Genomic DNA, 12,148 nt, shown 5'->3' on the forward strand with positions numbered 1-12,148 from the left:
CTTAACAAGCACCTTGTAGGCCACCGATGTTGGTGTCTATTTTCAGCTATGTACATTCATTTTGCCCCCAAAAAAGTCGATGCCCCCCCCCCCATGCGTCTTTTCAATCAGACAGCCATTTGTAATCCATAGGGAGGGGTGGGGGGGGGGGGCGCAGAAAATGTTTGGAAACCACTGGGGGCGGGCGCAGAAGAAAAAGTTTGGGAACCACTGCCATAGACTAACAAAAAGATCATAGCATCTCAAAACGAAACTGATTGCATTTTACAATTAATATTAATGACACTTCTGCAAAATTCAGTCCAATTTTAAGTATGTTAGAGCCTAAATACACAGTAAGCAATGCTGTTCAGACTGGTCAAATTTAATAAAACACCCCATAAACTAAACAATTCAGTGACTTAGACATATTATTAGAAACACACTGCCTTTTTATTATTGTTCTTAAAATAGTATTTTTTATTGTATTTGAACAAAAATCAAGGTATCCAAGGAGACCAGGCATGGTCTCCTTTTCTTTGCATTTTCCAAGAAATTGAATCTAGGACCAAAATGAACAATAAGAACAATAAGATCATCTTAAGCCAGAAACTTCTTAAATAAGTTAATCATATTTAACAAATTAATCAAATTGACTCAGTCGAAACATGATTGATTTTTAAAGCACATCAAATCACTGAAAATTATATATTTTTAAATAATTCTAAAGTATTTAAGTTATGTCATACATTTCACCAAGGTATCCATGGAGACCAAACATGTTTTTCAGGGCATTTTTTATAAAGGGGAACAAATGTCAGCATTGGACACAAAACGGTAACTGATCGTCTTTAACAGGTGTGAGAGACTGGCCCATCTGTCTCGGCTCTCTGGACCTCTGTGAAACAATGAAAAGAACAGACGGCATATTTCAGGGGTCCATTCTGTCTATGATTGCCTTGGGTAAGTACAAACATGTTTTTTCTACTGCTGATTATCCTGTGATTTCTTATCGTTTTATTTTTCGGGCAGGTTTGCTGCTGCATGAGCTGGAGGTTAGATGTTAAACTTACATATAAACAAGTCAGGTTACCATGGCATGTTTAACTCAGTTAAAGCATATTTTAAATGTGAAATCGTTACAGCTAACGAAATGTTTACAATGTTCTTGTATTTTCTTCTGACACTACTGAACTGTAGCTGAAGTTTGAATATGAACTGATTTGTTGGTCATGAAAGGACAGGGGAATGGCAGTGTGGAAATACTCAGTTTATATTGAGCACGTTTCTCTGTCCATAGATATGCAGCATATTGCTTTTTTTTTTTTTTGCTTTATCAAAACTAGCTTATTGATGTTATAACATGGATATAGCAATTGGAAAGACATCAGTGAATCTGCCAGGTCAGTTGGACACATAAGGTACCCAGAAATTGTACACTAGTAAAAGTAACGCTACTTCAACATGTTTTTACTAAAGTAAAAGTAAAACGTATCCATCCAAGATACTCAAGATTAAAAAGTAAACATTAGAAAGAGACGGCTTAAGTACGATTTATCATTCGGGAATTATGTCATCAGACTAAAAGTAGACCGTCATGAAAATTCTGGTATTTTAAAAACTAAAGTTTGAAAAATAATGTAAAATAATATAATTTAAAATTAATTACGTGGCACAGGATTTTCCCAAAACTTCTCTTTGTTGCATTCCAGGACACAGGGATACAATGAATATTTTATTTTTAATTTTTTTTATGGACTTATTGTCCACAAATGTTCTTGTATTTACTTACCCTCCTCCCCGAGCCTTTAATTGTTTCTCCCTTTCTCAACCAGAGGTTCTGAAGCTGTGTCCGAATTGATGGGCTGCGTCCTTCGAAGGCCAGATTTGTAGGCCGATTACTTTATGGCACAGCAACAAGACCTCTATGAATTTAAAGACTCCTCTACATTGTTTTCAACCTCCTGCTAGCTGTCTCCAACAAGGGGAAGTTAAACACAGATGTTTTTTAGTCAGTTAATATCTAGCAGCATATTACTGTTTAATTTATAATTGATTAAAGTTCCAACCATCCATTATTCAACACGGTTATCCCTTATAGGGTCGCCAAGGGTGCAGGTGCCTATCTCTGGCAGTGAACAGGCAAGAGGCGGTCACCAGTCCATTGTAGGGACTAAACATAATAGTTTTACTTAGCTGTAATGTCTTATCTGAGAGCTGGAGAGCGTTTCCTGGCAGAAATGCATTATGCATTGTCAAGTTTCTGGCCTCTTCAAACACCTCGGCTTCTGCCCAAACTTGAAAGAGGCGTGCTCCCATCAAAGAGACGCAGGAACAACTCATCTCAGTGTCATCTTTTTATTTCTCTTTTCTTTTGTCTTTAAATCACTTCACTTTTCAATACAAGACCACCATGATTTGTTTGAGTGGTCAGAGTAGACGCACCAAGCAGGTTGAAAACCTACAAACAAATGAACCAAAATTACTTGCAGATTATAGTGGGCAAAATAAATTTCCAAACAATATTAATTTACCTTTAAGTTATCAGTGAATAAACAAACAAACTACATTCCAAATACATAAACACATTCATTAACAAGACTGATTAGGGTGCCTACCAGGCTAGGACTGGCTCTGAGCCCAAGAATATGATGAGTGCTGAATTGTTATTGTAAAAAATTAATAAGTTTTATATGAACCCACAAAGGAAATGTGAGTTTGTATTTGTTTTATATTCAATATCAATATTCAACATATTTGGCAACATGCCGGTTTTCTGGTCTCTGGTGGATGTTGAATTTCACTTTTGTTTCTTCATTAACATGGTACAGTATTAAAGTTTAAACGTGGTGATTTTTGTTTTTGTTTTTATCAAATAAATTTTTTCAGCAGTCCGGCTACGCTAAGCACTCAGGCATCTTTTGCACTCACAATTTGTGGAACATGCTGCAGTCAAAATAATCTGTGGCACCTTGTTGGGCTTTGGACCCAAAGCATCCAGACATAACGCTGTTGGACCACATGTCTTGTTTTATATGGAGAGAGCCTCAAAAACTCAAGTGCTTGTTTTTTTAAAATGTCATATTAAGTTTGTTTTGTGAAGGCATTTTCACACGTTTTCAACCCCAAAGTATCGGCTAATATTGATCAGTACAACAAACTGAAAAAAAAAATAAAAAAACTTTTAAAAACATGTCTACAAAATATATAATTTATCATTTACATTAAAACACTCCCAATTGTTTCTTATGGCTGTTATAAAGTATACCATTGATAAGGTTGATGGGTGTTTTTTACATATCAATTATATTTGTCATGTTTTTCCCCCACAGGGTTAGGCACTGGGTCTTTGCTGAGATTTCGTTTTCATATATCTAAAGAAACAAAACTGTTGATTGAAATGGCAGGAGATGTGCTTCTAAACCTGCTTCAGATGTTCGCTGTGCCCCTCATTGTGACGAGCGTGATTGCAGGCAAGTTAAATATGAATCTAGATACTCACCTCTCCTGGATACTCTGTGTAAATGTTGCTCAAACTCTCACTGCTTATTTCTTGTGACTAAAACGTGTTCAAAGATGAAGATCACTTAGGACATTTGGACTTTCACTTGGACAGTCATAAACTGGTGTGTTGTCTTGCTCTTTGCTCAGGCACCAAGTGAACTTGTGATTCTCATCTCTTTTCTCAGGCGTAACTGCATTAAACACCAGATTGTCTGGGAAAACAGCCGTCTACATATTATTATACGTTTGTGGCACTACCACTCTGGCTGTAGTTCTTGGTAAAGTATCAGTTTTTAAAATAGGTACATTAAGACCGCCAGCGTGTATTGAGTAATTGCTTTTGTTGCAGGACTGTTTCTAGTGCTCACGTTTGAGCCTGGTGCGGAATCAGCAGCTCGATACGCTGAATCACATGTCCCAGAATACTCTATGCATCTGGTTTTCATGGATATTTTCAGGTGAGAGAATAAGTGTTTAGACAAAAGTCCTGCTTATATAGTTTTCAACATAGATAAGTAAGAATTGAGATTTTTATTGTCTCTAACAACTAACAAAACTAGCTTGGTTTATGTGAAATTATAGAAAATTCATAATTTCAAACTCCTAAGGTGAAACTCATAGTGGTGAAAATAATATGCTCATGTTTTTTTTTTTTTTTTTTTTGTCTTTAACGTTTACAAGTTCTTTTTTTTCTGACTCTCCTTTGACTCCCATAGGAACATGATTCCAGAGAGCTTCATTCAGGCTTTCTTCGAGCATGTATGTTTTTATTCCGCACCACAACTCACTGTGTAACGTTCCATGTTGAGTTTGGAAAGTTTCCAAACAGTTTCTATTTTCTCCCAGTACCAGACAGTGGTTACTGAGATCAATCCAAAAGACAATACCATCATCATTAACCCATTAAAAGTGAGTATTTTCTTCTGATCTTTGTTTTTATGCTGGAGCACTTCCCGAAGGTCTTCATAACCCCTGAGATTTTTCACACGTCACATTACAACCACAAACTTGAACATATTTTCTTTCACTTTAACCCCTTAGCTGGCGGTACCAAAATCACCAATTAAATCGACTGCTGTTCTTGAACAATTTTGAGAACATGCAAAAGCTTGGTCTCTTTGTGAAGAAGCTAAATTTTCCATTTTTGCAGTCAAAAATACTCTAACTGTAAGTAGTTTGTAGCTATTACGTTTGTAACACAAACATTTTTTACAATTTTGCTTCAATAAAATTTTTCATTTTTATTTCTTGTAAATACACTTTGACTGTTGAATGTACGGATTGGAAAAAACAATAAATCTGTTGAATAAAGTATTCTAGTCCATGGGCCAGAGGCCAAAATTTGACATTTTTTGTCCATTTCAGGGTGGCAAAGTCTATCAATATTTTTTGAAAATATACATATCTCTAGTTAGTATTTTGGTATGATAGCCCTTCCTAAATGGTAGCTGTGTCATAGTTATCAGCTCATGAAGTTAATAATCCCTTTGGAAAAAATTCTGTTTTTTGAGACTGGTGTATGTGTGGTTTAGGCTCATGGTATGAGCATTTGTCAAGGGTCTATAATATAATGTTTGGTATCATCTTAAAGGAGACACTCTTGGCTTTCATTTAAATCAGGTTTTGAGTCTATCTGAACAACACAGAGATCACTAGAGGTCATTAAACCAAAAATAATACACATTTTTCCACACCTTTTGACCAAACTAGATACATTTCTTTTATCCCAATGGTATCCAGGGACATCGGGGACACAAGAGTTAACAACTAAAATACTCAACAGACTCTAAGGAGTCAGAAAATGTATGATATGCCTACACTGTCTGTCTATGGGAGGCGATTATGAGCTGTAATTCGAAGTTACAGACTTGGGCTATAACCTTAACTGGTTCTTTGGTGTGTGTGTTAAAAGGGTTAGTGGGGGTTTAGTTTAGCGTGTCACTCGTGTCTAGTTTGTTAGTTATAAAATAGTTAATCAGTAATAGTAGAAATGTACACTTACATAGACTTTAGGATGCTGTATTGGCCTATTTATCAGAAAGTGTGAGACAGGCTTCTGTCTCACACTTTCTGTGGGCTCATTGTCTGTCATGTTCCTAAAGGTGCTTTTCCACCAGCCTGCCTCTAACTGCTTTGGCCTCAGTCTGTCTCAGCCAGATTCATTTTCCTTTAGCAGATCCAGCGCGGCTCTGGCTGGCTGTTCTCAGATTTCCATACCTACTTCAAGGGTAGTGCTAGCCGGACCGATCAGGGTAGGCACCAAAGCGATTTCATATAGAGCAAATTAATCAGTTGATCGGAGCCTCTATCATTATGTTTGGGCCAGCAATGAATTTCTATAAAATAAAATGAAATATCTTTGAGTCCATCTGAACCATAACCTTGAGGTTCTCCATTCAGTGTCACTGCAAACCTCAGCGGAGAATTGACCAGTTGCTGCGCTAAAGGCCCTCCCACATAGTGAGGAACAGAGTGGGTAATGGAAAAAACATGTATCATTTCAAAAATATTGACAGACTTTGCCACCTTGAAATTCACAAAAAAAAAATGGTCTGGCCCATGGACTATTCTGCTCGTGGATTTCAAGAATGATCAAAGTAGCACCATTTTTGTTAAATTTTTTATTTTAGACATATTTATTTATGAGGACGTACAGGTCTGATAGACTTTGTCCAATATATTTGTGTTGAAGCACTGGGGAGTCACAGTCCTAAGTGTGGACTGAGTACTCATTGATGTCTCATTTTATTCTTCTTATATGTAAAGTTTTTTTTAACCTTCGAATTTCTTTCTGTTCACTTCACAACTATGCAATATTTTGGATTGGTCATTCACAAAACAAATCCAAGTAAAATACATCAAAGTTTAAGCCTTTAGTGTGACTTATTGCAGAAAAGTGATATGGATTGTCCAACAAGGTGCAGTACTCCTATAAAACTGCTCCTAGCATTAAAGCCAGCCTATTTGTGTTTCTAGGGGTTCAATGACACGGCGAAGCAACTGATGGGCCGTTATGTTGCTGGAGCCAACATGCTAGGACTGATCACCTGGTCTTTCGTCATTGGCATCCTGTTAAACAGGGTGGGAGTCCGGGCAAAAATCACTGTGAAGGCCGCTAGAGAAATGAACGATGCAATAAAAATCATATTCAAGTATATCCTGTGGTAAGATCAAACAGTACATAAGTTCACTCTTTTATACAATTAGATTTTTTTTTTTTAATGTAAAGACATTTCCTTAATTAGTTCAGGCCAAGCACGAGAGTAAATCACCAGTACTGTATGATTGAGATGTGGTTTCAGTTTTTGTACATAGGACAGCAGTTTCCTTTCTTAACGAACAGTTAGTTAAAATATATTTGAAACATCTGTTTTATTTAATCTTGTTTATTTTTTGCTTCAGGTACATGCCAGTTGGAATTTTTTTCCTGATGACATGCCACGTGTTGGAGATTGAAGACTGGAACGCTGTCATTAAACTTGGAAAGCTCCTACTGGTGCTTTTTCTAGGGTATGTCCACTGTGTCTGTTTCAGCTTTGCTGCATTGAATGTATTTGCAGAACAGCATCATTAATTTCAGGGAGAAGATCAGTGCTTATGAATACAAACATTGACAATCTCTTTACTCAGATGCCCCCAACCAACAAGTCCAGTTAAAGCAGTTCCCTTCAGATGTTCTGTTAGGCCTAACAAACCAAACTCTGTTAGTCGGCCTTTTTTCTTTCTAGGCGTAGAATGGCACCGAGACGTGACTGATACAAAGTTATGTTCCCCGTCATAGTTAGGTTAGTGCTCTAAAAGCACTTTTCCGCTGGCAAGTCGTGCACCAATCAGTTCATGAGCGGTTCAGTTTTACCTTAGGTAGTGTGCTTCAAAGCTTAATACATGTGTTCCTGGCCCTGCTTGTGATTAAACTTATAATTGTTCCTCTGTACTTAGCTGTCTGATAGCAGACAGTATGTTAGTGGTCCATATAAACTGTAATAGTTATTTGGAGTTTGCCATGAGGTAATCATGAACCAATTAAAGAATGTAGTGTAGTCAGCTGTCAATCAAATCACTTTAGTGCCGTACCTGGCAAGTTATGGATGGTACTACCCTAAAGTAGGTACAATAATCTGAGAGCGGCCAGGCAGACCTGCACCAAATTTGCTAATGAAAATTAATCTGGGCAGGACAGACCGGGACCATACCGGTTAGACCCGGTTTAGTGGAAAAGGGGCTTAACTAACATTACAATGTTAGGTTTGTCAGAGAACATTATTGAACAAAAAGCATCACGAAGACCAAAAAAGTTTTTACAAAGCAGGGTTATTTTTTAAAACAATATCCCAAGCTTTCAGATCAGACTAAAGTAGATGTTGTTGCGACAGAAAATGTGATTGAAAACTAAAACTTCAAATTCCCGTAATATCACCATTACCCTTGGTCAGACAGCTGTGGCAGCATTATGCTATGACATGTTTCTTTGCATCAGGGACAGGAACGCTAGACAGAGTTCATGGAAAGAGGGCAATCAGCTCAATCCTGAAAGAAAATACGTTAGAGGCAGCAAAGACTTTAGACTGTGTCAAGATCCATATTCTATCAGTAGAACGACTCTAAACCTGCAGTGAAAGGATTGAAAGCTTTACATTGCAGCTTATTCATGTGCTAGAATTGCCTAATCAAAGAACAGACCTATATTCATTTGATAATTTGTGGCAAACTGTGAAGCTTATGCTATTTTGCAAAGAAGAATGTCACAAATACTGGTTCTATGAGCTAGTGTGTTTCCACTAGCAAAGCTAGTGGAAACACACTAGCTTTGCTCCAAACACACTGAACTGTCCGGTTTTACCATGACAAAATATATAGAAATGTCAAAGATGAAGGTTAGTGAATAGTTTTGCTTTGGATGTCTTTAACACTGAGCATGACTTTGTTGTCTCTTTCAGGTTTGGAATTCACTCCCTCATTGTTCTTCCCTTGGTTTACGTTGTGTTCACCAAACAGAACCCTTTTATGGTCTTCAGGCATAGTTACAGGGCTTTGCTAAATGCAGTTATCATGGCATCCAGGTGAGATGTTTAGGTTGTTTGTTGTCAAAGATTGACACTTTTCTCATGTACATATGAACCAATAAAGGATGTGCTTTTTGCCAAAGCTCTGCCACTCTGCCTATCACTCTTCAGTGCTGTGAAGAGAAGATGAAGGTTGATGTGAGATTCTGCCGTCTCACGTTGCCCATCGTCTCCACCATCAACATGAATGGGATGGCGATCTATGAAGTGATCGCTGCTGTCTTTATTGCCGAGCTATCTCACATCAACCTGGATATCGGCCATATATTCTCGATTGGGTAAGGTGCTTCCTACATGTGTCTGGAATTGAGAAAATGTGAATCTTGGGATTGTTAAAAGGAAAGGCTTTGATACAGTTGTGTGCTGTAGTTGAGATAGAAATGCTCATGGAAGCTGTCCTTGGTTTGCAGTTTGACTAGTGCTGTCGCCAGCTTTGGAGCTGCAGGTGTCCCAATGTTGGGACCTGCAAGCACCGTCCTGATTCTGACCGCTGTGGGACTGCCTGCAAGGGATGTCTCCATTCTGATGGCCTTTGAGTGGTTTATGTAAGTTCGACTTGATGTTTACTGTCCCCTACTCTTGTACCTTAATCAAACTGTTCAGTCATTCTTGATGGTTTGCTATGAGAAAGCTTACGGATATCTTTGACCAAGACAAGATTTTAACTCGCAAAACAAGAGTTTGAGGAGCCCTTACTTGTGTAAAGAGCATGTATAGCAACGATTGATAAAATTACCCTTTGAGATGGATGTGGTTAACAGGGATGGGATAAGCTGGAGAAGAGCTGGTACACCTGGCTGTTGTACAGTGAGGGAAATAAAACCTTCAAGAATAACATAGTTGAATCTGACAGCATGTTTCTTATGTTCTTCTGTGCTCTTCAGAGACCATTTCGCCACCATGGTGAATGTACTGGGTGACTGCTTTGGTATGGGTGTCATCAGTCATCTGTGCAGGAATGAGCTGAAAAACCTGGCCGATGGCATGGGGTACGTTAAATTATAAAACCATCTTTTCATTTTGAAAGACACAACTTTGGCAAAAGTATTAGCTTCCCAATCCAAATCATTGAATTCAGGGGTTCATACATGGCTACAGGGCTATGAAATCCAGCACTGAGGCTGAACAAATAGGTCACTCTCAGAAGAAACTGTGAATGTGAGCATGGTACCATGATAGGATACCATCTGTACACTACTTCCAATCAGTATATTTCATCTACTGGACTCTAGACCAGTGTGGACGTGTTGTTTGGAGTTTCAAATCCTGCCTCAAAAGTAACAAAAAAGGTGCAGCAAAGACTTTCCCCCTGTCTTTATGTATGCTAGCTGCCAGGAAGAAGATCCTCCGGTTAATATCACTGCCATTAAATTATTAGCTGGTCCCTCGCCACCCTCGATCAACTCTAACGTTCCGGTTGTCTCAGGAAAGAAAAGAAAAAAAAAATACAAAAACACCTCTGGCACATGATCTATTTCAGCTTTGGACTATTTCAGACGATAGCTGAAATAGTCTATCATGAAATAAACTATGATAGTAGTCTCATTGGCGCAACTACACATTGTTCAGGTGGATGCGAAAACATAAATCGCCCCCCCCCTCCCCCCCGCCCCCCCAGGGAAGGAAGGAACGTCAGGGTGAAGGAGCGACGCTGATGAGTAAGTTTTGGGGTAGAAGAATTTTACCGGTTTGCTCACATCATATGATTGAGATTAGGATGTTGCTCAGGTATGTGTGTGTGACAAGTGAACACTTTGTCAACAATGTGTACGTCTCTTTCTGAGCTGTGTTAGTGGACTGTGCGCTATTCACTCTCTTGACCCGCATAACAATGATCTAAAAAGCACTCGGGATATATCCAGTTTGTAGTACTTTCCTTTGAAATATTTAATAAAATATTGGGACAAATTCTGGTGAAAATAAATTGTTATAAGTAATTTCCACCAAGTGGTAAGATATGGGGTACTTTAGCCACAGTTTGTCCATATTGATACAGACCATGTTTTTGTTTTCCATTTTGCCTGTTAGCAATCATCCCATTCATCAGGTCAAGTTGGACTTATGTTTGGATCTTAATGACCAGTTCATCTCCTCCACCGCGTCCTCCTCCTCCCCTCCAAGATCCATTTCACCTAAGTGAGTGAGGGGATCGTCTCAGCACCATATTAACACCAACAAGCTGAACCCTCAGGATTGGGACGTCAACATCCTGGGGTGTCTGAGCTGATCACTTTCTTGTTTGCATACATTTCCAGTAGGATGATGCCAGTTTATTCATTTGTATTTATTTAGCTTCTCTAGTATTTCAGTTTTTTGTAACTTTTAAATGATCTATATTCTTAATTTATTCATCTTTAAGTTGTTAATAATTATAAGTATTGTTATGTTTTTGAAGATAATTCATCTTTACTAGATGTTATTGTTGTTATTTTTCCTTTTGCATGTTTACTACGTTTTGTATTTACTGAAATATTTCTCCAGAGTATCCTCAATAAACAACACCTGCTTCTTCATTTCCTCATCTTCTAAAACTCTTTTTCTTAATCCTTATAGTTTTAATGTAAATAATTACTTGTTTTATTTGTTTTTCTTGATTTGATTATATAGCTCATTTCATTGTGTGTCTAATGGTTAAATGCCTGTCCTTCTGTTTGTAACCTCTGTAATTTTGAGTTAAACTTCAGTGTATGACAGTTGCTTTATATACAAAGTTTCACTGACTGATACAATAACATTTTGTAAATAAAGCTCTTTGTGTTTTAGGAACAAATTTACTGCTTTCATTTCGAAAATAATTTAATTGAATATAATTTTCATTTTTATGAATGAACATATGAACATTGCATGAAATCATTTCTTGAGATTAACTTATCTTCATAAATTGTCAGTCATTCTGCTGCTGTTCAAGAACAATCTTAATTTCTGAAAGCATTCATACTTGTAAAAACAGTCTTTGACCAGCAGAGGGAGCTGTTTACAATAAAGTACCTCATAAAAAGGCAGAAGATTACAGGATGACATCAACTAACTAACTATGTCCTCTATGGCAACGGACTATTATATTATTTCATAAGAATTGTTCAAATGTAAGCATAACGTTTGGTATATGTACCTTTCAAAATCCCCTCTTTTCATAAATACCACTGGCCACACAAAAATCCAGATGGCATTCATCTTTTCAAGATGAATGCCACGCCTGACTACTTATTGTTTAGTTATTATTTTTATTGTCTGTTGAACATGTTTTAAGAAAAAACAGGTTCTTACTAATGAGATTAATGAGAAGCTAATTCTTTGAATCAACTCCTGTCAGATTTCTATAATTGGAATTTCAAGATGGTTCCCGTTTTCCAAGCAACTACCAAACAAATGTAAGAATATTCATTTTTTGGTGTGCACATGTCCTCTTTGGATCAGAGAAACCAATTGAGACATTTTCAAACATGTTGCATGTAAATTCAATAGAGTTCTGCACTCACACAACCAGGTGACACTGGTGGCATCTATGCTGGGCAACTCAGCATGGGGTTTAGTGTCGACTAATTTTGCTACCTATAGGTTGTAATATTAGACATTTAGTTGTGGAAACCAAGTCCACCGAA

The 12,148-nt window shown here is 37.6% G+C and overlaps 1 protein-coding gene across 1 annotated transcript; it reads left to right on the top strand.

The window, feature by feature from the left end:
• The first annotated feature begins 887 nt into the window (after nt 1–887).
• LOC148158369 (excitatory amino acid transporter 3-like) lies at nt 888–11,121 on the top strand. The gene is made up of 13 exons (XM_088007508.1): nt 888–942; nt 3,312–3,452; nt 3,669–3,761; nt 3,833–3,941; nt 4,200–4,242; nt 4,330–4,392; nt 6,460–6,647; nt 6,886–6,993; nt 8,421–8,543; nt 8,630–8,824; nt 8,957–9,091; nt 9,431–9,535; nt 10,575–11,121. The coding sequence occupies exons 1-13, from the start codon at nt 888–890 to the stop codon at nt 10,684–10,686; spliced, it is 1,470 nt and encodes a 489-aa protein (XP_087863634.1). The 3' UTR covers nt 10,687–11,121.
• Nucleotides 11,122–12,148: the final 1,027 nt, after the last annotated feature.

Source organism: Poecilia mexicana, unplaced genomic scaffold (genome assembly GCF_051168715.1).
Source record: "Poecilia mexicana isolate PSO_F unplaced genomic scaffold, ASM5116871v1 scaffold_7, whole genome shotgun sequence".
In the NCBI taxonomy this organism is placed as follows: Eukaryota; Metazoa; Chordata; class Actinopteri; order Cyprinodontiformes; family Poeciliidae; genus Poecilia; species Poecilia mexicana.

What these genes read in the sequence shown, in the direction of transcription:
- LOC148158369 (XM_088007508.1), top strand. Translation starts at nt 888, where the DNA reads ATGAAAAGAACAGACGGCATATTTCAGGGGTCCATTCTGTCTATGATT. An exon ending in ATATTCAAGTATATCCTGTG is followed by an intron (nt 6,648 to 6,885) that starts GTAAGATCAAAC and finishes TTTTTGCTTCAG; the next exon opens with GTACATGCCAGTTGGAATTT. An exon ending in ATGGCCTTTGAGTGGTTTAT is followed by an intron (nt 9,092 to 9,430) that starts GTAAGTTCGACT and finishes TGTGCTCTTCAG; the next exon opens with AGACCATTTCGCCACCATGG.